Here is a 24561-nt window from a genome sequence, read left to right as displayed (position 1 = left end):
CAATATAACTACATAATACGAAGAATTATGGAAGAAAATAAAGACAAGAGGATAGTAGGGGTGTTATAAACTTAAATAAGGTACTGAAATGGCAATGGGAAGTATTATGCTAGGTGAGACAAAGTAGTGTTTAAGAGATTTTCAGCTACTTCAGGTTTGCCAAGCTGCAATCCTCCCCATTGATTTCTTACAGAAGCCAAGTCCAAACATGTAGACAGGCAACAGATTTTTCTGGGCTAAGTGCTTTAATGGCAGTATCTCAAGGGAAACTGATTTTACTTTTATTCAAGGATTAAAAAAAAAATTATCTAAAAAACTCATGTTAAGAAATGAACCCCCAAACATGCTGCTGCTGCTGCTAAGCTGCTTCAGCTGTGTCCGACTCTGTGCGACCTCAGAGACGGTAGCTCACCAGGTTCCCCCATCCCTGGGATCCTCCAGGCAAGAATACTGGAGTGGGTTGCCATTTCCTTCTCCAATGCATCAAAGTGAAGTCGCTCAGTTGTGTCCGACTTCTAGCGACCCCATGGACTGCAGCCCACCAGGCTCCTCTGTCTGTGGGATTTGCCAGGCAAGAGTACTGGAGTGGGTTGCCATTGCCTTCTCTGCCCAAACATGCTAGTGACTTGCTATTCTGAGGGAACTGGCCTACATTACTATCCCATGCAATCATCTGTCAACTTAGTAGCCTATCAACTCACTCAATTGCTGCATTAGTGCTTGGCCCTAATGACTAGAGTATACATGTGTATAATTACCAGAGTTCTACATACTGCAAGGACAAGCCCTAGACTGGATACAGCTCATCGAAGATGATACTATTTTCTAATTTCTGTGGCCATACCTAACCTTGGACTCTTAGAGCAAAGCGTTTTCTTAACAGCCTCTTAGATGTCTCTAATTAACAGAGCTCCAAACTAATTGCAGTCCTTGGTCAGTAAATGTACCCCTTTTAAGCTTCTACATTTTCCCATAAAAATAATTTCTAATAGGATTTCTGTATGTCTTTTCCCCCTAAGAAATTGTCACTACTTTTACATTCTAACATTTCTTGTATCTTTGTAAGGAACCAATTACATGATTCTCTTAACATAAATTCCTTAAAATATCATTTACAAGGATAAAGCAAAACCCAATTTTAAAAATGAAACCTTCTAATTTATAAATGCATACCACTAAAAAGCTAACGAAGTTATTAGAATTTTCTTTATATACGTGATCAGTACAGCTTAACCAAAATAAAATTGTTCTGCATATTCCAAAGATCTTTTCCTTTTTTCTCCTCATGCATTATAATCCCAAAATAATCTTCTGTATAAGCACCATGACAACAGTTCAAATTTTCTGGATAAAAATGAGTGAACATTTAATTTGTATAAGATCTTAATACATATAAGTATTTTAGATTCATCGAACAAGGATGCTTTAAGAAAAGAATCAGGTTGTCCTATGGTTATCCCTTTTAAGTGTTTACCAACCTTCTCCCCATAATGGCACACAAGAAAATAAAGCTTATACTGTAATGCTGAAAAGCATTACAATTCCTAGGTAAAGTGACTCTTGGTAGAAACAACTGGCCCAGGGATGCAGGTATCTAGCTTTGCAGCTTGAGAAGATCTACACGTTTACTATGTAATAATTGCTCCAAGAAAGGATTTTTTAAAGAGATCTTTCTTTTACCACGTTAACTAACATTTATACAATGCTGGAAATGTGTTGACATTTTAACTCTTACCGTTTTCTTGTCAAGAGATGGCATAATAAATATTCAAAATTAAGCCTAAAGCTACAGTCACGACAAAAAATTATGAACTCAAAAAAAGACCATCTGCAATTTAAGTGCTCTCTTGTATAAAGCATCAAAAAGTTAATACAAGTACTAGTCTTAAGCAGTCACACAAGTCTAAGCCACATTTATTTGCACACATATAGTAATGGGCAACAGATACTCCAAATTCATACAAATTTATAAAACAACAAATAATCATTTGGTACCACTTGCGTGTTATCTTGCTTACAGATTCAAGTGTAGATGAAGTTCCTTCATTTTGTAAACTTTCACACAAATACTTAAACAAAAATTCTTGAAAACACATATTGGCATGTTTCAGATAGGGCCAACACAAAAGTTAAGACAAGACCACAAACTTAAAATCCAAGTTTAGAAAATACTTTTCTACCTCCTTCCCCTAGAAAATGATTATTTTCTTTAACAGATGTATATGCTGTATCACAGAAGTAACCATGGAGACAAAGATGCTCCCATAATCATAAAGAAAATGCCATACTGTTTATTCTACCAAATATATGGTTTAAATATGAGAAAACAGGAAAAATGGGGAAATGCTTAGATTAAAACAACAAGGAGATTAGAAAAATGTGCTAAGTGATTCTGAAGAACAAACTATGTTCCCATCAAAGCTGGAAAGATCTGACTTTGACAACTCAAAATAATTGCCTAAGGCAAATAAAAGTGATGAAATCTTCAAAAACATTCTAATCATGTTTAGTATCTAGTGATAAAAGCTGAAAATGGTATCATGAGGGTATTTATTATACAAGCGTCAACGAGGACATCCCAAAGCTAATGAAATAAATGCACATTTATTTCTACAAAAGCAATGTATGATACAGAAGGGAACAGACTTAAAGATTTACCTATTAAAATATACAGATTCTTACTGAAGAGTATAGGATATTTAAAAAAGATGACAAGGGATGTTAATCTTTTTTTATTATTATTGTTTTTACATATTTTGGAACCTCACATAATTTTGATAAATAACTCTTACAAAATTATGCAAAAGTACAAGAGTGTCTGGTAAACAAACAGTCTGTATTTTCCAAAAAATTTTTTACAACATGCAATTCTTAAGGCAGCATTCTCCTTACAAGGAAAGGTAATCCTTTTAACTCATCAAGAAATCTTCTGCTGCAAAGAATAGGCTAAGAAAGCCTGGCTTCTTCCATTAACGCCTTTTGTCTTTCCTGTCTGATTTTCGGTCTCTTTCACTTCTTGAAGATCTTTTGCCTGATCGACTACTCTCTGATATAGACCTCTTTCTGTCAGACCGGGAATTCTTATCCTTTGATCCTTTTGCATCTCTACTACTACCTCCTTTTGCAGACTTGTGACTTCTTTCTAGTCCTGAAGCATCCCTTCGCTTCCGATCCACGCTCCTTCTGTGCTTTCTATCTCTGTTATGCCCCCGGCCCCTACTCCGACTTCTGCTCTCACTACTGCTAGTCGTGCTGCTGCTACTGTCTCTACTGCTGCTGCCACTTGTACTTGAGCTGCTACTGGAACTACTTCGACTACTGCTACTGCCACTGCTGGAACTGCTTCCACTGCTGCTACTGGTTGAACTGCTACTAGAACTACTACTGCTACTGCTTCGACTTCTACTCTTGCTTGTTTTATTTCTAGCTCGACCTCTACTTCTGCTCCTAGTTTTGGTTTTGTTCTTGCTCTCTGAATGTACCGTCAGGACTGGCTCTGTCACCTCAGTGAGTTTTACAGATTCTACAAGAAACTCCTTCCTCTCAGGTGGTAAATGTCCTTGCTCCTGAATAACCTGAGGTGGTGGCTGAGAAACAGCTAATGGCAAAGTCTCAGGCTGAGAGAGAGGCGGGGGCTGGAGTACCTGTTGGGGCTGAGACTGGGATTGAGATTGAGATTGGGGCTGGGGCTGAGGCAGGGACTGAGGTTGAGCCATAGGCTCAGGTTGGGGCTCAGATTCTTTTTCTTCTTTTTCCTCAGGCTCATTTTCCATTTCTAGAGTACTAGCATTCTCTTTTGCAGGAGAAACAGATTTACATTCTTTATCTGGCTCAACTTCAAATTCCATTTCTGGCTCCAATTCTTTGCTAGTTTCATTTTCTGAAGGTTCTATGCTTTCAACTTGATTGATTTCCATTACCTCCTGCTCAGCAATTACATTTTTGACACTCTCAACCATCTCTAGCACATCCATAACTTCTTCAGGCTGACTATCCTGCTGCTTCTCACTTTCCCTTACCTCAGTTTCCTCCTCCATCTTTACTTCCATTTCCTGTTTTTGTTCCTCCTCCTCCTGTTCCTTCTCTGCATCACTATGAACTATACCAATTTCCTTTTCCTCGTCCTCTCCTGCTTCCTCTATTTCTACATCATTGTGCTGATTACCTGTCTCCTCCAACTCTTCCTCTCGCTGAGCCACCTTACCCTCTTCTTGTTCCGACTTCTGTTCTTCATTACGCACCACCACCTGATGCTCTTTTTCCTTCATTGATTGTCTTCTAGGCCTAGCCTCCATTTTATTTATTTGTTCTGCAAATTCGATGCGTCTACCTTCAAATAAAGCTAAAGAATAAAAATTTACATGTGTAAAATTTACTAAGATTTAAAAAATTCAAAGTCACAATTTGACATCTGGTCACAAAATGTCATTGGAATCTTATCTAAATGTCTTTTTTGTAAAGAGATAACAAAACTGATTATGTCAAGTAAGTAATTCCAAACTGATCCAAGATGGCAAAAGCACACTGGAAACCTAAACACTTTAAGAAATCAGTAGCAGACAAAACTACACATTATCTACCTGATGGAAAAACAGGACAATCTTTTGCTATTTTACTGCAGACTAAATGAAAAAAGAACAAAACTTCTTTTAAACAATCAGTTTCATGGTATCATATCATGAATTAATTTTTCCGATCCCAAAAAGAGACAAATGAGCTAATCACAATCTTAGTAGTATCTACCCTTCCATGTATATACTTCCTCTATAGACTACAACAATCTTCACCTTTTTCTTGATTCATCAGCATTTGAACCAGGCTACTAAGAATATCAAGCAAAAAAAGAAGTCAGCTCACACAAATGCTTTAGAAACAAACATGCATTAAGCACCACCTAATATGTTAAGTTTCTTGTATCTAAGATCTGTCATGAAACAAACGATCCTATACTCCAAACACATTAGCACCTTAATATCTTTCTAAAACATCAACGAATTCCAATTGCTACATGAAAGAAATAAATATGTATCTATGTATAAATCTGTTACCCATTAAGGAAATTTCAAGGGACCTCTTCTTTACACTTACCATTCATTTTTCTCTGAGACTCCTCTATTAATTTTTGGGTAGCAGGACACATTCTTCCAGGAATATAGAACAAATGGGGCTTTGTTTTAGTTCTGATATATTTAATTATCTTGGCATTATGCTCATTCCATTCTTCTTGCTAAAGAAAAGGTAAAAGGTCAGTGCTTTTGTCAACATGAAGGATTACCAATTTTAGAATTCCAAAATATACTCACCAGCTGCGCAAGCTCAACCTTCTGTTCCAAAAGCCGCAGTTCTGTCTGTTTAGCACGTCTCTCTTCAAACAGTTCTCTCCTCTCATTTTCAACCTGTTTTCTTTCTTCTTCTGCCTGCACTTCAAGTTTTTGTTCAATTTCCTGGCGTCTCTTTTGCTAAGGATAAACAATAACCTTTAAAAGCTTATTATGCACCCTGATGTGAAACACTGCAATTTTACTGATGTCTACAAACATGCGTCACATCTGTAATTCAGGACACCAGCTAATTCAAACTTGGCATCTGAAGCAGACTGTAGTTTCCCTTTCAGGAAATGGGGACTGAAGCCTTTTCATGTAAAAAATCTAAATTTTAAAGCTGCTAGCTGTAATATCAGTTAGCATTCCATTCCAACACAATATATGAAAGAACTTAACCTAAAAGTTCACCTGAAAGAGAAGAGTACTGTCTTTATAGGTTATTTTCAGTTACTCTTTCCAAAGCAAAAAACTGGAGACAAGTGATATCCTAGAACAGACAACTAGTTCACTCTCTCTGAAATAAAACTTTATTAACTTCCTATAACTGAATTGCTATCTCCCTTCTCCCCTCAGAAGCAGTAACTTGGTGTTCAACTCCAAAGACACAATTTTGTAGCTTTAGCAAAATAAAAACTTCCACAAATAGGACAAATAAACTCTGGAGAGCAGGGAATATAATTTATGCTTCTGCTTCTAGAATACCTGAGTGTGTTTTAGAAATTATAATTACTTAATAAATTACAATGATTAACAAGTTCAACTTGCTGTTTGAAAGAAAGTACTATAAGGCCTGAAGAAATGCAGACTTGCCCAAGACCTGAAAATGAGATTGCTATAGAGCTGAAACCCGAATCCAGGTTCTCCTGAGTCAAATTAGGCTCACTGAACAACAAAGAAAAGTTCACTAAGTTACTTAACAGCACCTGAGAAAGAACCAGTTAGTAACAACTTGAGAAAGTTTTAAGTTTTTTCTTAGCTTCATTTTAGGCTGGCAATTAAATCTTTTTCACTCAGGAAATATCATTTCACTTGCAATTAAATTTAATTGAATCTTGCAATTAAATCTTAAGATTTTTTTAAACATTTAACACATAATCAACTACTTTGACAGCTTAATAAAGGAAGCAAAAGAAAAATTGCATAAATACCCTTTCGGTAGCAACAGTGGATTCTTGTTTAAATTTCTGAAGGGTGCCCATCAACAAGCCAAATATTCGCCGGTTTCTGAAGAAAAGAAAAACAAAATCCAGTTTCAAAAGGTTCTACTTTATTTAAGCCTGCCATGTCCTAAAAGCAGCACAGTATAGACACTTGAAAAATTCCTAAAATTTTCTTAAAATTGTGTTATTTAACAAGAGCTGTTTTCCTTCAGAAAGATACTTAAGATACCTTTGCTTTCCCTTTTCATCCATATTTTGATCCTGGATAAGGTCTCTCCGTGTGCGCTCTTTGGAGGTAGCTACAACTGAAGACTGCAAAGCTGGCTGCAGGAGAAAAAAAATCTCAGTAATTTAACTAACATACGGGTAGTACTCTACTAAATGTAGTAAGGTGAAAATACTATATTCACCCTCTATGAAGTTCTTTTAATCTCAATTACCTTCTTAACATCATCATCCTCTGGGTCGCTTTCCTGGCGTGATTCTCGTCGAGTCCGACGCTCCCCTCCCAGCCTGACATAGGAAAGGGAATTTAAAAAGGCCGATTCAAACTTTGATCTCCTATAGCTCTCAACCCAGTTAAGCTTTTGTAGTGCAAGACAGGAAAGTAAGACAAACTGACTATCTCCTTGATCTTATCTTTCTCCTGACCTTTACTGTGCTTTCTTTTTTTAGTTCTACCAGTTTATTGCTACCAACCCATCTCCCTCCAATCTCTATCATGCATGCGTGCTCAGTCATGTAACCCCATGGACTGCAGCCTGCCAGGCTCCTCTGTCCATGGACTTTTCCAGGCAAGAATACTGGAGTGGGCTGCCACTTCCTTCTCCATGTGCTAAGATTTCTGCTACTGCCATGAACAACTGAGTTTTGAGGGATACTGGCTGTCTCAGTTCAGTCAAATACCAAGTGAAAAGACTCAGAGTAAGTGATATACCACTCAATTCTAATACAACTCAATTCAACAAGATTAAATATTTATATTCTACTTCATAAAATAAAGTATGCTTCCAGAATCTTGTCCTCCAACATACCTACTGACTGCCCCTTCAAGGTCTCTCTGTTTGGCTGGGGGTCCTCCTCCACTATCTGAGAATCCACGCCTGCAATAAAAATGTCCAACATAAAGCATATGAAAATTAAGAAAAATGGTTATTTCTATTTAAGAAGATAATTTAGTTGCCGATATTAAAAACTCCTCTTCCGAATAAAGTAACCTCAGATGGACATTTACTTCAAGATGGATGTTTTTATAGCATTTCTTTTAGACCTATGAGAATAAATAAACTTTGCACATAACTGATATAGTTACTATATTCTTCAATCTCTAGCTGTAAATGTAAATGAAAGTAACTATACAGAAACTGCAGCTAATCACAGCTTCAAACAAACCAAACTTTTCTTAACACTGGCTCTAGCACGAAATTTGCTTAAACCGATTCATTTAGTACAGTACCAATGGATTACATTTTAAGGAAATCTTACCTCAGCAATAAACTACCACGTCCTCTACCTCCACCAGGACCAGAAAGGGCGAGCAACCTGGCTTGGATGGGCCTACAAAATAATTTACATATCAGTCCAACAATCGTTTCTAACAGCACCAAACACTTCAACGGGTGCGGTTCACCATCAAGAGAAAATAAACAGAAATGTTCTAAGATGACGGTTTCAAACCCACGTGTTTGAAACACGGCAAGAAACACTTTACTAACTTCCTCGTTTTCCCAAGACCAGTTTCACAGAATTGTGTTTATCTCAACATCACTACACGTTAACAGGCCTGAGTCAGGTTCAAATTTCACCAACCCAAAGAAAGTTGCACGTGGGCAAGAGCCGGAGGGTGAGGCGGCGGACCGCGTCCCCGGAGGGTCCCGGGGCCAGCCCTGAATCGGGTGGCCCGGGAAGGAGGAAGGCTTTGTGCTGCAGTTCCGGGCCTGCGGGGCCGAGGGCGGGAATCGGCAGTCCCGGCCTTCCCACGGGACGGGAGACCATCCTAGGGCACTCAGGCTCCGCTCTCCTTCCTCACGCACCCAAGACTCAGGACTTAACGCTGAAGGCCTTGGAAATTCCCACCTCACCGAGAACAGGGTCCCACGGCTGCCCGGGAACAGGCCTCGATGTTCCAGTCTTCTCAGGGCTGACCGCCCTCCCCGCCCCCAATTCACCCCGGCTTCACGGCCGCCTCTGGGAGCCAGCATTTCCCATCCACTCCTTACCTCACGTCATTCGGATCCCGCCCGGTGAGCTTGCGAATATTCTCATCCACATTCTTTAGGCTCTCTTTGGCCTTTTCTAGCTGCTCCTGCAAAGTTCTCACTGCGACCGCCATCTTCTCCCTGCAGCAGGCTTCGAGACTGCTCTATAGGCCGCGCCTGGCTGTGTCGCGCCGCAAGACGCCAGAGACTGACAGGTGGGCTCAGCCAATGGCAAAAGGAGTTGTATTTTGGCCTCAACCACTCAGCAACCGGAAGGGGGAGAAACTGCCGGCCTTTGTGACTCTGGGCCAATGAAAAGTGAGGCAGGGGTCCCCTCCCTCCCCAATTAGCTGCGGGTGGCTGGGCTCCGCTTCTAGCGCAGAGCCGGGGCGGGTTTGAGTACCTGGGTCTTCGGAGACGTGGGTTCGCGGCCCAGCTCTTCTGGTGCGGAGAGCGGGGTCTTCCTGGCCCTTTTAACCTGTAGATGACATGCCTCTTATCGTTTTACCACCTGATCCCCTCAGAGTAGGGTTCAGGCGAGGCTATTTTCCCGTCTTCCCCCGGTAAATTATTTGATTAGGACAGGGTGCGGCCATTCCGTTGGTGCGCATGCCCAGAGAGGCGGTGGGCGGGGCGCAGACTTCTCTTGATTAGGTTAAACCTTAAAAGAGCGGAGGGGCGACAGTGAAGGAAGAGGAAAAGTCATTCCTCCTAGTAGCTAACAATTATTTTGTACTCTGTGAAACACTTTACGTGCATTATCCCCCACAAGCCAAAGGCTTGAATAAACTTGTTATTCAGGCTTGTTATTACTGATAAGGAAACTGAGTCTGGAGATAATGTAACTGTCCTTAGGTCACGCCGGTCCAGAATCATCCTATGATCAGACCAGTGCCAGACTGTACTACAAAAAAATGATCAGATCATGTGCAGGGCTGTACTTAAAAAAAAAAAAAAAAAAAAGAGCGACGATAACGGGTATTAGCCTCTACAGCTAGGCTGCAGCTGGTTGGTTTAAAATGGGTTCTGAAGAGCAATGTTATGGATAATCTTTGTGTTCTCATCCTTCATTCGTTAGCCAGGCATCCTTGCACTAAACTTAGCGGGCCAGCAGTATTTAATCCGAGTTACTATTAAATTCATACAATCCTTAAAAGTTCTTGATCTGTTAATCTGGACTCTGGAAAAATCCTGGAGCAAGATAGCTGTGGTTTCGGCTTCCACGAAGTTTGTAGGCTTCTCAGGAAGCAAAGATGCTTCCTGTACTTATGCGTTCAAAAGATATTTATGAAATGCCTACCGTGTGCCAGGCACTTGGATAGTCACTGTACAATACAGATATCTGCCCACAAGGAGTTTGGCAATGGGAAGAATGAGGAGACAGATAAAAGCATAAGTAAATTGTAAAACGTGGTAGAAATGGGTTAAGTGCGATACAAAAAAAAAAAATGTAAAAAGGATGCGTGTGTGCTCAGTCATGCCTTTGCAACTCTATGGCCTATAGCCTCAAGCCCCTCTGTCCATGGGAATCTCTAGGCAAGAATACTGAAGTGGATTGCCGTTCCCCGCTCCAGGGAGTCTTCCTGATCCAGGGATCTCCTGCATTGGCAGGCAGGTTCTTTACCACTAGCACCACCTGGGAAGCCAAGAAGGATGAGTCTTGATAAATAACTAAATGATTCTAGGACTTCTTTGGTGGTGCAATGGTTAAGACTTCTAAACTTCCACTGCAGGGGGCTCAGGTTTGATCCCTGTTTGGAGAACTAAAATTCTGCTTGCAGCTGTGGTATGGAAAAAAAAAATTACATGATTCTGATTGTGAGCAATCACTGCAGATGGTGACTGCAGCCATGAAATTAAAAGACAGTTGCTCCTTGGAAGAAAAGTTATGACCAACCTAGACAGCTTATTAAAAAGCAGAGACACTACTTTCCCAACAAAGGTCCATCTAGTGAAAGCTACAGTTTTTCCAGTAGTCACGTATGGATTTGAGAGTTGGACTATAAAGAAAGCTGAGCCTCAAAGAATTGATGCTTTTGAACTGTGGTGTTGGAGAAGACTCTTGTGAGTCCCTTGGACAGCAAGGAGACCCAACCAGTCCATCCTAAAGGAAATCAGTCCTGAATATTCATTGGAAGGACTGATGCTGAAGCTGAAACTCCAATACTATGCCCACCTGATGCAAAGAACTGACCCATTTGAAAACACCTGGATGCTGGGAAAGATTGAAGGCAGAGGAGATGGTTGGATGGCTTCACCAATTCGATGGACATGAGTTTGAGTGAACTCCTTGAGTTGGTGATGGACAGGGAGGCATGGCATGTTGCAATCCATGGGGTCACAAAGAGTTGGACACCACTGAGCGATTGAACTGAACTGAACTGATTGTGAGCATGCTTAGTCTCATTGATCCTTATCACAATCCTGTGTAGTAGGCAGTACTTGGAACCTGAGTGTGGTAATAGTGCTACAAAGTGTAACAGTGTTTCCATGGGAAGATGCTTTTAGAGTCAGCCAAAAAGGTAGGATCTAGTCCTACTTCCTTAGAATCTATTACTAACATCCTTAAATGAAATTTAAGTCTCATTTACAGGGGTTAATCAGTAGAATGCCACGTCCAACATTTAGTAATGCTCAATAAGTATTAGTTTCCCCTCTAGTCTCCAAAATATCTGAAGACACTGTTATTGTGGTTTGAGAAATCGACCTTAGTAAGATACCAATTTTTTGCCTAATCTTTGACCTTGCTGGTGGTGATGAGGGAGAATACAATTGGACATAAAGGACCTGATTTCACAAATGAGAAATTTTAGTGCTGGAAAAATCAAGATTAAGATTACAAAATACTCTTCAAAATTAGTCTATTTTCAAAGGGTTTGTTGATACATATGCTTGTTTTTGTGGTGGCTGAAAAAACCGATTGAAACGTTATAAGAGACATGTTTAAAAACAAAACAAACCCACCTCAATTCCAATTATGGTACATGGTCTTAAATTTTATTAAAGGATATGAGGAGTTGAAAGGTTAACAATTTGAGAAACTCAGCGTTACTTTTGAGGGAAGCAATGAATTCATTGGGCATAAAATCTCTTAAGTTACTAAGAAAAGAACTGATCATAGGCGCAGCAACACGTTTAAGCCAAAGTTTGCCAAATTTAAAATGTGCATATGGTCTAACATTTGTATTTGCACGTCTGCAGCGTTTGTCCCACATCCACCATAGATTCTTATATGAACTCCATCCCACAGTGACGTCGCATTTCTGAAGTCTTTTATTTGCATTTTCTGATTAAAATTTCCCTGTTCTTTCCTTACTCCATCCACCTTGTCCCTTACTCCCAGTAAACTTCCTGGCGGCCAAAATGGCTCTAAATCTTACACCTGGACTTCGTTGGTGGCTCACATAGTAAAGCGTCTGCCTACAATGCGGGAGACCCGGGTTCAATTCCTGGGTCGGGAAGATCCCCTGGAGAAGGAAATGGCAACCCACTACTCCAGTTTGGGATAATTTCTCAGTATACCTAAAATGTTATCAGTTCAGTTCAGTCCTCAGTCGTATCCGACTCTGCATGCACTGCAGCACGTCAGGCTTCCCTGTCCATCACCAATCTAAAATTTATAGCCTGAAAACATGATTTATTCACTCCTTACAACTTTTCATATTTAGCAACATAGAGCAGAAGTGGAAGCTTTTAATGAAGCTATTAGACACTGTTGTCAGTTCTAACAAAACAAATTAACAGAGATGGCTGCGGGAGCCCTTCTCTTATCTTACCAACTTCGCCACTTAGCACACGAGAAATCCTTCCTCCTATCGGCGCCAGCGGTTCACCCCAGGCAAGGAACTCTGTGACCATAGAGCTGGCGGAATGCCGGGGTAGAGGGGACCGGATGTTGTTTTTTCACCTCCCGGCCTAGGGGCCGGATCGGGTTTCCACGGGCTGGGTTTGGTTCCCGTTGCTGTCAGACTCTCTCGTTCTGCCGTAGGGCTGAGTGGCCCTGGGGTGAGCTCGCCCCGGGACCAGACTCGCTCCATTACCAACCTTCAGGAAGCTGCGTGGATTCCTGGTCTCCTAGCAACGAGGGCCCAGCCGCGGACTGGGCCCGGCCGCGGACTGAGCCAGCCGCGTAGCTGTCCAAGCATTGGGGGCGCTATCCAGAATCCCCAAGCCGGACCCAAACGGGAGCCGAAACCCCGAGCTTGGAAAAATAAGCAGGAAATGGCGGACGAGGCGTTGTTTTTGCTTCTGCATAACGAGATGGTGTCTGGAGTGTACAAGTCCGCGGAGCAGGGGGAGGTGGTGAGTGCTGCCACACGCCCTGACACTCCTTGTTTCCACTCAGTTCTTTTCTTCAACCCCTGTCCTATCGCATGCCACGCGTCTCCTCCCGAAGTGTAGACAAATTGGTCCACCTTCAGGTATCCTAAGCCTTAGAACCTGTCAGCTGTCTTCAGTCTTGCATTCTTGTCTCTTTCGTGTCTTCTACTCTATGATACTTTTTTGTCCAGTCCCGTATCTGTGTCTAGCAGGCCACAGATTTTCTGTTTCGTCCCTTCCATGTGTTGTCCCTGCCCTGCTTTGCTGCAGAGTTAACTGCTGATTTTGGCACCCCTACTTAATTCCAGTGTCACTTCCAGCACTTTCCAGTTGTCCACTGGACAGACCTCTCCTAGCCAGAGAATCCTGTCCCTCCCTCCACATCCCTAACCCTCTCTAACACTCCAGGAAACTCAGAGAAAGAAGGTTAATGAGATTTGAGGTCGAAGCAAAGGAAACTGCATGTGTTACTATGATTAGGAAACACAATGTAAAAAATTTTAGTGTGCTTTATATGTCAGAGCTGGACGCTGGGGATATAGTAATGAAGAAGGAAACAATGGCCCCATTCTTCTGGAGGTTACTTCTAATGTATGTGAGTCTTCATTCACTAATTGATTCATTTAGAAAATATGTTAAGTGTATTGTGGGCCTGACACTTAGATTAATAAGATGAAGTCCCTGCCTCACAGTCATTGGGGAATGTGGGTTCAATGAATAATTAACAGTATTGGGTGGTATGAAATAATGGAGTTGTAGGATTTCATATATAAAGTATTCTAAAGTCATGCTCAGGTCAGAAGGTCTAGTTTTTATAATGCTGTTGATAAAGAGGGGTAGAAAGTAAGGGCAGAACAAGCATCCTAGGCAAAGGAAAAGTCATAGTGGAATGAAAGGTGTAGAGTATTTTAATATGCCTACATATTTGTGAGTGAATATGAGTATTCACTGTGTCTAGATTGAATAGGTGGAGAGTGAAAAGTATTGAAAGCTGAAGCTAGAAAGAACCTTGTATGATTAAAAATATGGACCTTCTCAGTGGACGATTTTTAAAAAGAATGACACAGTCCATTTGCATTTCAGAAAGATTAAAGTATTCTTTGGACTGGAGAGGGAACCTTTAGTAGTGAGAAGCTCCATTATTATAGGAGTCCAGGCAGGAGATGATGCAGATCTGGAGAAAGAGAAGAGGAGAGAGCGGTTTGAGAGATAGGAGGCCGAATCTCTTAAGAGTTGATTAGGTATAGGAATGAGAATTGAAAATTATCCCCAGGTGTTTAGCTTGAGCCATTGGGTTGGATGGAGAAGGAATAAAGAAGAGGTGAAAATACTGAATTGTTTTGGACTGGTTGAATTTGTGGCACCTTAGGACATCCAGGAAGAGGTACTGTCAGTTTGTGAACCATAAGCAGGATACTGTCTGTTTTAGGGGGCTGTAACAAAGATGCCAAAATGATTTATAAACAACAGAAATTCATTTCTCACAGTTCTGAAGGCTGGGAAGTACAGTCAAGACACCAGAAAATTCAGTGTCTGGTGAAAGCCTTCTCCTGGTTTATAGATAGATGTGTTTTGGCTGTGTGCTCACATGGTGGAAGGGGACTAGCTAGCTCTCTGGGGTATCTTTTATACGGGCACTAATGCTTTTCTTGAGGGCTCCACCCTCAAGACAGAATCATTTCCCAAGGCCCCTACCTTCTAATACCATCTGGGGGTTAGAATTTCAACAAATGAATTTTGGGGAGATACGTTCAGTCTTTGGTATTAATTATGCATTAGAGATATTAATAGGAAGACATCAGGAAGAGTATTGGAAATAAAGCAAATTTTATCCCTTTATTTTTTTGGGGGGGCCACAGCTTGCAGCATGCAGGATCTTAGTTCCCAGACTGAACTCACACCCTCAGCAGTGAGTCCTAACCACAGAACCACCAGGGAATCCCACAAAGTCTATTATTCAGTTCCATCAGTAATAAGAGATTTTTTCCAAATTACACACTTTTGACTTTAACATCATTAACAACCAGTAGTTAATGTTTAGCATCTTTGCTAAGTGCTAGTGCTTAATGGCAGACATTTGTGTTTGTGTAGAGTTCAGTTCAGTTCAGTTCAGTTCAGTCGCTCAGTCGTGTCTGACTCTTTGTGACCCCATGAATCACAGCACGCCAGGCCTCCCTGTCCATCACCAACTCCTGGAGTTCACTCAGACTCATGTCCATCGAGTCAGTGATGCCATCCAGCCATCTCGTCCTCTGTTGGCCCCTTCTCCTCCTGCCCCCAATCCCTCCCAGCATCAGAGTCTTTTCCAATGAGTCCACTCTTCGCATGAGGTGGCCAAAGTACTTGAGTTTCAGCTTTAGCGTCATTCCTTCCAAAGAAATCCCAGGGCTGATCTCCTTCAGAATGGACTGGTTGGATCTCCTTGCAGTCCAAGGGACTTAGCTTTCCTTAAATCCTTTTCCCCAGAGAATAATTAGTAACACACCTCTTTTACTCTTTTATCATAAAATCCCTGCTCCCTGCCCCACCACATATGCATCAGCTTGCTTCATTCTACTCTCTTCTACTTTCTTTCCCTCTTTCAGCTCTTGCCCAGGAAAACCTTTTTTTAAAAATCCCTTTCCCCCACTCAATGGGTTAGCCAAAATAAAATAAAATGGTTGTTCTAATCGTGACTGATAATTTTGAGAGATGTGCTAGTCCCATAAGAGAAAGGAAATCCAAAAGTTTTGAATCATTAAAAATAACTTTTCCTATTGCAGTTTGTGTATGGTGGGGAAAAAATTGTAAGTGCACAAAGCAAAAAGGATTTTTAAAAAGTTATGTAGTAGGCTTGATGATTAGAATCCATACTGGCATCTCAGTGTATGAGGGTTTGTTAAGTCTCTACTTTGAGTGTGCTTCAAATTTTTCATAATAAAAAAATGTAAACAAAAGACATAATTCTATCATCCAGAGATGGTCTTTATATATCTTTTTAGACATGAAGTCATAAGTTTAAGTGAAATCAAGGAAAAGACTAATGTTCTCACACTTCATATCATTAATTTTCCAACTGTGCCAAAGAGGTATTAAATCTAATAACTGAATAACTGGACATTTAGCAATTTATTGGGAATAATTTTTTTTTACATTAATGGATAAAATATTCCTAAGTTTTTCTTAAAAATTTGGTACTTAGTAGTGAGCACTCATAGATGCCAAAGTAAATGAACAAGTAGCAACATCAGAAGGTTTTCCTAGGGCTTAATTCAAGTTCATGTGATTCGTAGTTAAGATTTGAGAATGTCTGCATATAAGCGTATTTCCTGCTTATCAATATATTCCTGGGTGATTCTACAAAGAGTAGATTGTTTCACAAAGAGCATCATGATTTACAGGTCATTTTACCTGAGCATGTTTGGAAACGGGTGTGGAAATTAACAGAGTGGCGCTGTATGGTCCAATGGAGAAACAACACAATTTGGTTTTTAGAAAGTCTATAGCATAAATCGGAGAAGGCAATGGCACCCCACTCCAGTACTCTTGCTTGGAAAATCCCATGGATGGAGGAGCCTGGAGGGCTGCAGTCCATGGGGTCGCTAAGAGTCGGACACGACTAAGCGACTTCCCTTTCACTTTTCACTTTCATGCATTGGAGAAGGAAATGGCAACCCACTCCAGTGTTCTTGTCTGGAGAATCCCAGGGACAGGGGAGCCTGGTGGGCTGCCGTCTATGGGGTCGCACAGAGTTGGACACGACTGAAGTGACTTAGCAGCAGCAGCAGCAGTCAGCCCTGTTAGTGGAGTACTTAGAAGAAAGTTCAGCAGATAATGAGGCTTGTGGTGTTTATGGAAGACAAAGGCTTCAAAATATATAAAATTTCTTGCCCTCTTGTTGCTGTATTCTAGTAGGTGGGGATAGAGGAATACGAACAGTATAAAATTAGTAAAATGTATATTAGGTTAAATGGTGAAAGAAGCTCCTTGGAGACAAATTAAGCAGAGAAATTAGAACATCAGAATCACTTTTGGAGGGCTTCTTAAAACAGGTTACTGACCCATACCTACAGTTTCTGATTCACTGAATTGGGGGTGGGGTTACAGAATTTGCAATTTTTGCAAGTTCCCATGTGATGTTGATGTTGCTAGTCTTGGGACACACTTTGAGAATCGTTAGGTAGTTTCTGAAGTGGAATGATACTGTAGTTTTAAAAGACTGAAATTAGCCTCATTGAGATGATGACATGTGAGTGAAGACCTAAAGCCAGTGAGGTGGTCACGTGAGTAGATGGAGAGCTGCCTGGAGCCTGCCTGGCATGTTTAAGGACAGCAAGGAAATCAGTGAAGCTGGATGGAGTGAGTGAAGAAGAGGAGGTGAGGTTAGAGAGGCACAGGAGTCTGGATTGTATAGGGCTTTGTAGGTCATCCAGAGAATTTTGAGAGTCTTTGACATGGGTGGTATTTAAAGCCTTAAGAGTGGATGAGATTGTCAAAGGAAGAGTGAGGCAATTGCATGATTCCAGAAGTAGGATGGTGGGGTCACCACCTAAGATACACTGGGAAATGGAAAGCTTGGATGACTCTAAGAGACATTTTGAAGCAGAACTTAGTGACAGCACAAAGGGAATGACAGAAAAAAGTCAAAAGCGATACCTTGACTTCAGTTTTATAATGGAAAGAATAGTTGAAAATGGAAAAAGCCAGGGAAAGCAGGAAGAGTAACTGAGAAGAGGCTTTGGCATTTCTGAAAAGTAGTAACACTTCTCTGTTTATCTTATTGCTTTATGAAAATGATTAAGAAAATTCAAATATGACCTGTAATTCACTTTTCCTCACAATGTTTCAGTGAAGTATTTACATTCTGGCATTCTAAAATTATTCAAAACTGTTATTTTTTTAAATAGGAAAATGGACGCTGTATAACTAAACTGGAAAACATGGGGTTTCGAGTGGGACAAGGATTGATAGAAAGGTGAGCAGTATGGATTTGAAAATTTTCTTCCAGGTAGGTTATGAACAAAGATGATCCATTTCAAAAGATTGTATAAAACTTGAGATACTTTCATTTTAATTCCTAAATTTTATTTATTCTCTGTTCTTTATTCACAGATTGAAATTTCTTTTTAGGTCTGATGCTATTTTAACTCAGTTATCCAACTTTCATGTTTCAAAATTTGAAGAAAATATGTATTTGTTTAAAATTTTTTTCCTCAAAACTTTGGTGTGCTGAAACACCTAAAATCTTGTTGCATTTCCTACTTAAGCTAAGTAGGTTCTTTATCCTAAATGGAATATGGTTTAAATGCGTACCTTAGTCTCTGTTTATGCATGTGATCATCTTCAAACTTATAGATCAATTTCTTATAGTATTCCTTTCTCACTATCTGAAACAACTGAACTCTTATATTTTCCTGATCTTCCTTCATGGCTCAGGTGGTAACGAATCCACCTGCAATGCAGGAGACCTGGGTTCGATCCCTGGATTGGGAAGATCTCCTGGAGAAGGAAATGGCAACCCACTCCAGTATTCTTACCTGGAAAATCCCATGGACAGAGGAGCCTGGCAGGCTACAGTCCATGGGTCGCAAGGAGTCGGACACGACTGAGGGACCTTTCTTTCATATTTTATATAACAGTACCATGATCATGCTCAGCTTTTTTTAAAAAAATGTCAGCTGTACCTAAAATTGCTTACTGTTAGACTAATTTTAGTCCATCATTATATAACAGAATGTGAATTCACTGAAGTGGGAACTACTTTGCTTGGTACTTATCACTTTATGACTGTTAGTAAATGTTCAGTGCTATTGTGGCGTTTGCAAATTAGTGAAAAATTTGCCCCTCCTGCTTTCTCTGGATGAAAAGTACTGTATTACTTCTAGTTGATCTTTTTAGGTTTACAAAAGATACTGCAAGGTTCAAGGATGAGTTAGATATCATGAAGTTCATTTGTAAAGATTTTTGGACTACAGTATTCAAGAAACAAATCGACAATCTAAGGACAAATCATCAGGTATTTAGATAAATTAAGGCCTATTTTTTAAAGTCCTTTATCTTAATATAAATGTCCTATTTTAGTGATTTACTTGTTATATAAAACTTAATTTCTCGGAAACTTAGGAATGTTTCTGTTATTAATACATCATGACTTTTTTCCTCTAATAGGGTATAGTGAATAAAGACAAGGGCAGTTATCTATAATGACAGCTGTCCCTTTCTCTCAATAAAATTTTAAGTTTTAAAAAGTAGCAGATATCAGAATGATAACACTTTTAGGGCTTGGTTCTTTCATTATTATTACTTAGTGGTGATAATATGCAGAACCACAGATATATCACATTTCTGTCTTTCAAGTAATTCCTGAAGTCTCATTGTAATTCTTGCCTGTTCAGTTGCCATTGTATTTTTTATTCTTAAAATATTTTGTTAATATAAAGTTAATAGGTTGCCTGAGAGATTACGCAAAAATTGACTTATTTTGTTAAATTATAGGAGATATTTAGAATATATTTGGCATTTACTGAAGTATAAAAAATGAAAATAATGTTATCTCTTAGCTACCAGTAGAATTCATTTTTTCAAATAACATCAGCCTTAGCCTAGAAGTACTTGAAATGCTTAGGGGGAAAAGTGACTCCAATTATTGGCTTTCAAGGTATGAGTTAATTAGATATGGCTGCTAACTTCACCTAGAATGTATTTTTGCTTCTTTCACACTAGACTGAATTCTTTAAGGATAGGAACCGTTTTATGTATCTTTGTATCTTTAGTATCTTTAACGCATTCAGTAAATATTAGTGTTATAAATGATGAACAACTCTTCAACTTGAACACTGCAACACTTCTTTGTATAAAGAAAATTTGACCAATGGAAGGGAGAGTTTTAATAACTTTTAAAAATTCTTAAATTGTTTTGAAGGGAAGAGTACACATTACATTGACTTTGGATGTTTTTCTATTTTTGGGACAGGGCATCTATGTACTTCAGGACAACAAATTTCGCCTGCTTACTCAAATGTCTGCAGGAAAACAATATTTAGAACATGCATCAAAGGTATTTAATAGAATAAAAGATTGGTTTTTTATTATGAAACAAGTAGAAATGTAGGGAAAAGTACAATGCTAATAACAGACTTGAATTCAAAATGTTTTTAAATTGTTCCTTTTGCCTAAATACTTCTCTATGAAATAGAAAGATATTTATCATATTGAAATAGTTTATATTAACTTGTAACTAAGTAGGCTTATGATGACCAATTCAAGAAACACTATAGTTTAAATGCCATTAAAAATGTAGATTAATGATAAGATTCTCAAATATAGTATGGATACATCAGAAAAGATACTCAAGCTTAAAAAACTGGTATTACCTATACAAAATTATTCACCTCGGAGTTTATATTTACAATCTCCATCAGTAAATTAAAAAAATTTTTAATATAGTTAATATTTGTTTCTAAGAATATATGTTTTGTATTAAGTATAACTGCATTTCAGGGTTTCATGTATTTTTTTTCAGTCTCAAGTAGGAATAAATAAGTAGGCCAGATGTATTACAGAAAAGCTGACAAGTTTTAATATAAAGGTTCCTTTGAAATGATTAAAATACATTGGGCAGTATGTAAAAGCTGCTTTTTATCTGTAAAATTTGTCCACACCTAAATTATCTAACACAAAGGCAGTTTAGTGTAGTGGGAAGAGTATGAACTTGGGACCAAATAAATCTAGATTTTAAGCTAACTCCACAACTTATAGCTCCCCTCTGGACCTTAGTTTCCTTATTAATAAAATTGATTGTAACAGTATATTATAAATAATCTCCAAGTTCTCTCCCAGTTTATAATTTCATGATTTCATATCTGATTGCCTATCAGTACCCATTTATGTATATTATAAAATAATTTCTATATTATTCATACATATTATTGAATATCATGCACTACAAAAATGTAGATGATAAAATACCTTGGACTATTTGATTTTCGGTTCTCATTTTTGTGCTGTCTCTGCTATGGCTTAGTCCCATTTCCTTGTTTCCTAAGCAGAGTTTGTCAACATTGGCACTTTGATGCTTTAAACTGGATTAAGTCTTTGTTGTGGCAGGCTTTAAGTCTTGAACAAGTCAAGATTCTTGGTTGTAGAAAGCAGAAACCAATCTTGATTGAATGGAATCATATTAGTTAGCTTACAGAATTGATGGGAAGGCTCAGAAAACAGGCAAGAACCATGGTTAGGGGAATCTCCTGGTGATTTAGTAGTTAGGATTTGCTGTGGCCCAGGTTCAGTCCCTGGTCAGGGAACTGTGATCCCACAAGCCATGCAACATGGTGTGGCCAAAATTAGAGGAGAAAAAGGCACCATGGGAAGTTAAAGCAGCCAGATCACTCCACAAGGAGTCTAGTTAGAATCCTTCAAGCAGCACTGATGGTAGATACAAGCCACCTTTGCTGTCTCTAGTCTCTTGTAACCTATTTCCAGCTTGTTTTTGTCACTCACTGTAGATTCAAGGTCATGGACTAGACCAGTGAGTTGACTGAGCTTAAGTCATGTGTCCGTGTTTAGTTGCCAAGGAGCTGGGAAATCTAATAATAAGAATTTTTAATAATTTGAAAAATTATTATACAGCTTTTCCAAATAAGTGTCTTATTATCAAGGTTTAACTAAATGTCATATTTATCAATACCTTTACTGTCTTAGTAAATCCTTAATACTTTTTACACTTTTGTTCCTTTTAGTATTTAGCATTTACATGTGGCTTAATCAGAGGTGGCTTATCAAACTTGGGGATAAAAAGTATTGTAACAGCTGAAGTATCTTCAATGCCTGCCTGTAAGTTGACTTCATATTTCTTAACAAATGTTTTTAACCGTTATTTATCAGGTCTGGTGTTCTTTTGTTTCTTGTTTTTGTTACTTAGAGGACATTTAAAATGCTCAAACCGTTTCATTTTACTCTTGTCCGTTTTAACACAATGTAGTAATATGTAGCATACTTATATTTATAGTCAGTGATTTTTAAATTCATAATAGACAATGATTTAAGAAAATGTGCTAAGGAAGTGTAAATTTATAAGACAACTTAAAGGGTGACTCTTAATTTTTAAAGGAAAATTTTAAGATAGCAAATTTCCTTATAATTTTGAAGATTTTAAAAAATTTTCTCAAATACATCTATTATATAGTTAGATAAAGCCAACTAGTCTTTTATCTGGAGAAGGAAACGGCAACCCACTCCAGTATTCTTGCCTGGAGAATCCCAGGGACGGAGGAGCCTGGTGGGCTGCCGTCTATGGGGTCACACAGAGTCAGACTCGACTGAAGCGACTTAGCAGCAGAAGCAGTCTTTTATCACTAAACTCCTTTTCAAAAATCTCTTCACCACAGCTACTAACCAAGAATAAAATTGGCTTGAGCATCACTCTATTTCCTTTCTATTCACAGTAATTGGCAATGAAACACCTAAAATATAGAAATCAGAGAAACAAAGGCACTCATTCCCAAACCAGAGAATCATGATAAAAATGAAACTGACTTTATCAAAGTGTGAAAAGTCATTTGATATAGCAAGTTTCTTGATTGAAACAACTTATTAAATAGAGCAGAAAACGGATGTTTAGACATGTTTACCTTTTACCTGAAATCAAAATGAGTTTCATGTTTTCCTTTTTAGGTAAATTTCAAGTGATGATACAGAAGCTATAAGAACCTACTGAAATACAAGGCTTTACTAGTGTAAAGAGATAAATTATTCCTGTATAAAGTATTTCAGATGGCAATGATTTAATTACATTGTTGGACATTTGTACTGATATAAGCTATTTGCTAACTTGTATAATGAAAGATACACTCTTAAGCAGGAGGAAGGTTGTATTTTATCAATTTAAGACAGACCTTAAAGCAGGTAGAGACATTCTACTATAACATACACTTCACTGAAACTATTCAGAATGAAAACCTAATTTCAAATAACTAAACACCAATGCAGGACCCTTATTTAAATATTTTTATTTGCTTAAGAGTGATACATATCTAACCAGAAATGGAGAAGCAAAACTCAGGGTTTGGTAAATTAGTATAAAGAAAAGTATGCACCAACCAGATATTTGTGTAAAAATGAACAAATTTTGGTTTATGAGTTTTAGTTATTAAAAAAGCAAATAGTACACTAAATTTTAAACTTTATTATCTTATTGCTTATAATTTATTTCTATTAAGAGTTTTTATGCATGTATAAGGATTTCATTATATATATTGTGTATTGTGTGTGTGTGATATATTTAACTGCCTAAATTGCTTTAAAACTTTATTTTACTTTCATATAATTCAGTTCTTGAAAGCTCCATTCATGTAATAAAGTAAAATATAGATCTAGATAAAGTGGGATACAGATGTGAATTCAGTGACTCCAGAGCCAAAGAATAATAGGTATTTGAGGAAGGAATTGTTATACTTACTCCTGTTAACAGTCTTGACTTCCCGTTTCTTTCTCCATATGTGGAAGTGCTGGTGAAGATTCTAACATCTGTATTTTTTCCCCTTACTTTTAGTCTTCCCCAAGGGCAGGAGGGTGGATGAATCGATAGTCACACCAGTATTCATGGGCCCATAAGCTTCTGTGGGTTGAGGTCAGTGCTCATCTAGTGTATCTCTTATCTCTTCTTTCATCTGATGATCATGAAAGGACAAGCATGGAGATGAAAGCTATCATATGAGAATGGCAGGTGCAGATAGAAAGCACCTGAATTGTGCTCTTGAACTAACCAATCCTGGAACTGCTATACCTTTGGACTTTTTCTTTTATAATAAATTCCGTGTATTGTTCAGTCTCCCTTTTGTGTATTTTGTTGTGTGTGTGTGCTCAGCTGTGTCTGACTCTTTGCGACCCCATGGACTGTAGCCCGCCAGGCTCCTCTGTCTATAGAATTCTCCAGGCAAGAATATTGGACTTGGGTGCCATTTCCTTCTCCAGCGGATCTTCCCAATCCACGGACTGAACCTGCATCTCTTGTGTTTCCTGCATTGGCAAGCAGATTCTTTACCATTAGTGCCACCACTTGTAGCCAAAAAATAAGCCTGTCTTGGTAGAGCTGAGGCAAAAGTTAGGTTATATGAGAAACAGTATGGGAATATTGAATTTTCTTTTTTCTATAGGGGGAGGGGAAGACAAAGGTTTACATTTAAAACAATAAAACCATGAGGTGCTAGAGACAGTATGAGGTTTTATGATCTTGTAGTAGAGAAGGCCTTTTCAAGACTTGAAGAAAATCAAATAAAGCAAAATAGTAGAAAAAATTAATAGCATATCTTCAAGAAACGGTACTGGGAAAACTGAATACACATCCGCATGCTAAAGAATGGAACTGGACCCTTATACGATACGCAGGTCCACGAAGATGCTAAGCATCATGACCAATGAGGGAGATGTGTATCAAAACCACCATCAGTTACTGCCCCACACCAGTTAGGATGGCCATTAAAAAAAACCCAAACCAGAAAATGTGTGTTGGCAAGAATATGAATAAATTGGAAGCCTTTGCAATGTTAAAATGATACAGCCACTGTGGAAGATTTCACAAAA

General features: G+C 38.8%; 2 protein-coding genes across 2 annotated transcripts; one reads left to right on the top strand and one right to left on the bottom strand.

Moving 5' to 3' along the window:
* Positions 1-1896: 1896 nt before the first annotated feature.
* On the bottom strand, positions 1897-12588 carry PNN (pinin, desmosome associated protein). Its single transcript, XM_070358769.1, has 10 exons — positions 12459-12588; positions 8704-9160; positions 7970-8041; positions 7519-7587; positions 6925-6997; positions 6714-6808; positions 6473-6548; positions 5304-5459; positions 5089-5227; positions 1897-4342 (listed from the first exon to the last, which is right to left on the bottom strand). Exons 2-10 carry the CDS (start codon positions 8814-8816, stop codon positions 2970-2972), a joined length of 2166 nt encoding a protein of 721 aa, XP_070214870.1. The 5' UTR covers positions 8817-9160; positions 12459-12588; the 3' UTR covers positions 1897-2969.
* Positions 12589-12630: 42 nt separating this feature from the next.
* Positions 12631-23811, top strand: TRAPPC6B (trafficking protein particle complex subunit 6B). The gene is made up of 6 exons (XM_005902286.3): positions 12631-12984; positions 17889-17956; positions 18880-18997; positions 19955-20038; positions 21720-21813; positions 22654-23811. Exons 1-6 carry the CDS (start codon positions 12904-12906, stop codon positions 22683-22685), a joined length of 477 nt encoding a protein of 158 aa, XP_005902348.1. The 5' UTR covers positions 12631-12903; the 3' UTR covers positions 22686-23811.
* The last annotated feature ends 750 nt before the right edge of the window (positions 23812-24561 follow it).

Source organism: Bos mutus, chromosome 21 (genome assembly GCF_027580195.1).
Source record: "Bos mutus isolate GX-2022 chromosome 21, NWIPB_WYAK_1.1, whole genome shotgun sequence".
NCBI lineage: Eukaryota > Metazoa > Chordata > Mammalia > Artiodactyla > Bovidae > Bos > Bos mutus.
The sequence above is the reverse complement of the archived record's forward strand: the minus strand, read 5'-3'. Positions and strand labels throughout refer to the sequence as shown.

Coding starts and splice junctions, on each gene's coding strand:
- TRAPPC6B (XM_005902286.3), top strand. CDS start 12,904: ATGGCGGACGAGGCGTTGTTTTTGCTTCTGCATAACGAGATGGTGTCT. Junction 12,985..17,888: donor CCGCGGAGCAGGGGGAGGTG/GTGAGTGCTGCC, acceptor TTTTTTAAATAG/GAAAATGGACGCTGTATAAC. Junction 17,957..18,879: donor GGACAAGGATTGATAGAAAG/GTGAGCAGTATG, acceptor TGATCTTTTTAG/GTTTACAAAAGATACTGCAA.
- PNN (XM_070358769.1), bottom strand. CDS start 8,816: ATGGCGGTCGCAGTGAGAACTTTGCAGGAGCAGCTAGAAAAGGCCAAA. Junction 6,549..6,713: donor GATGAAAAGGGAAAGCAAAG/GTATCTTAAGTA, acceptor TCTTTTCTTCAG/AAACCGGCGAATATTTGGCT. Junction 5,460..6,472: donor CCACTGTTGCTACCGAAAGG/GTATTTATGCAA, acceptor GTTTATCCTTAG/CAAAAGAGACGCCAGGAAAT.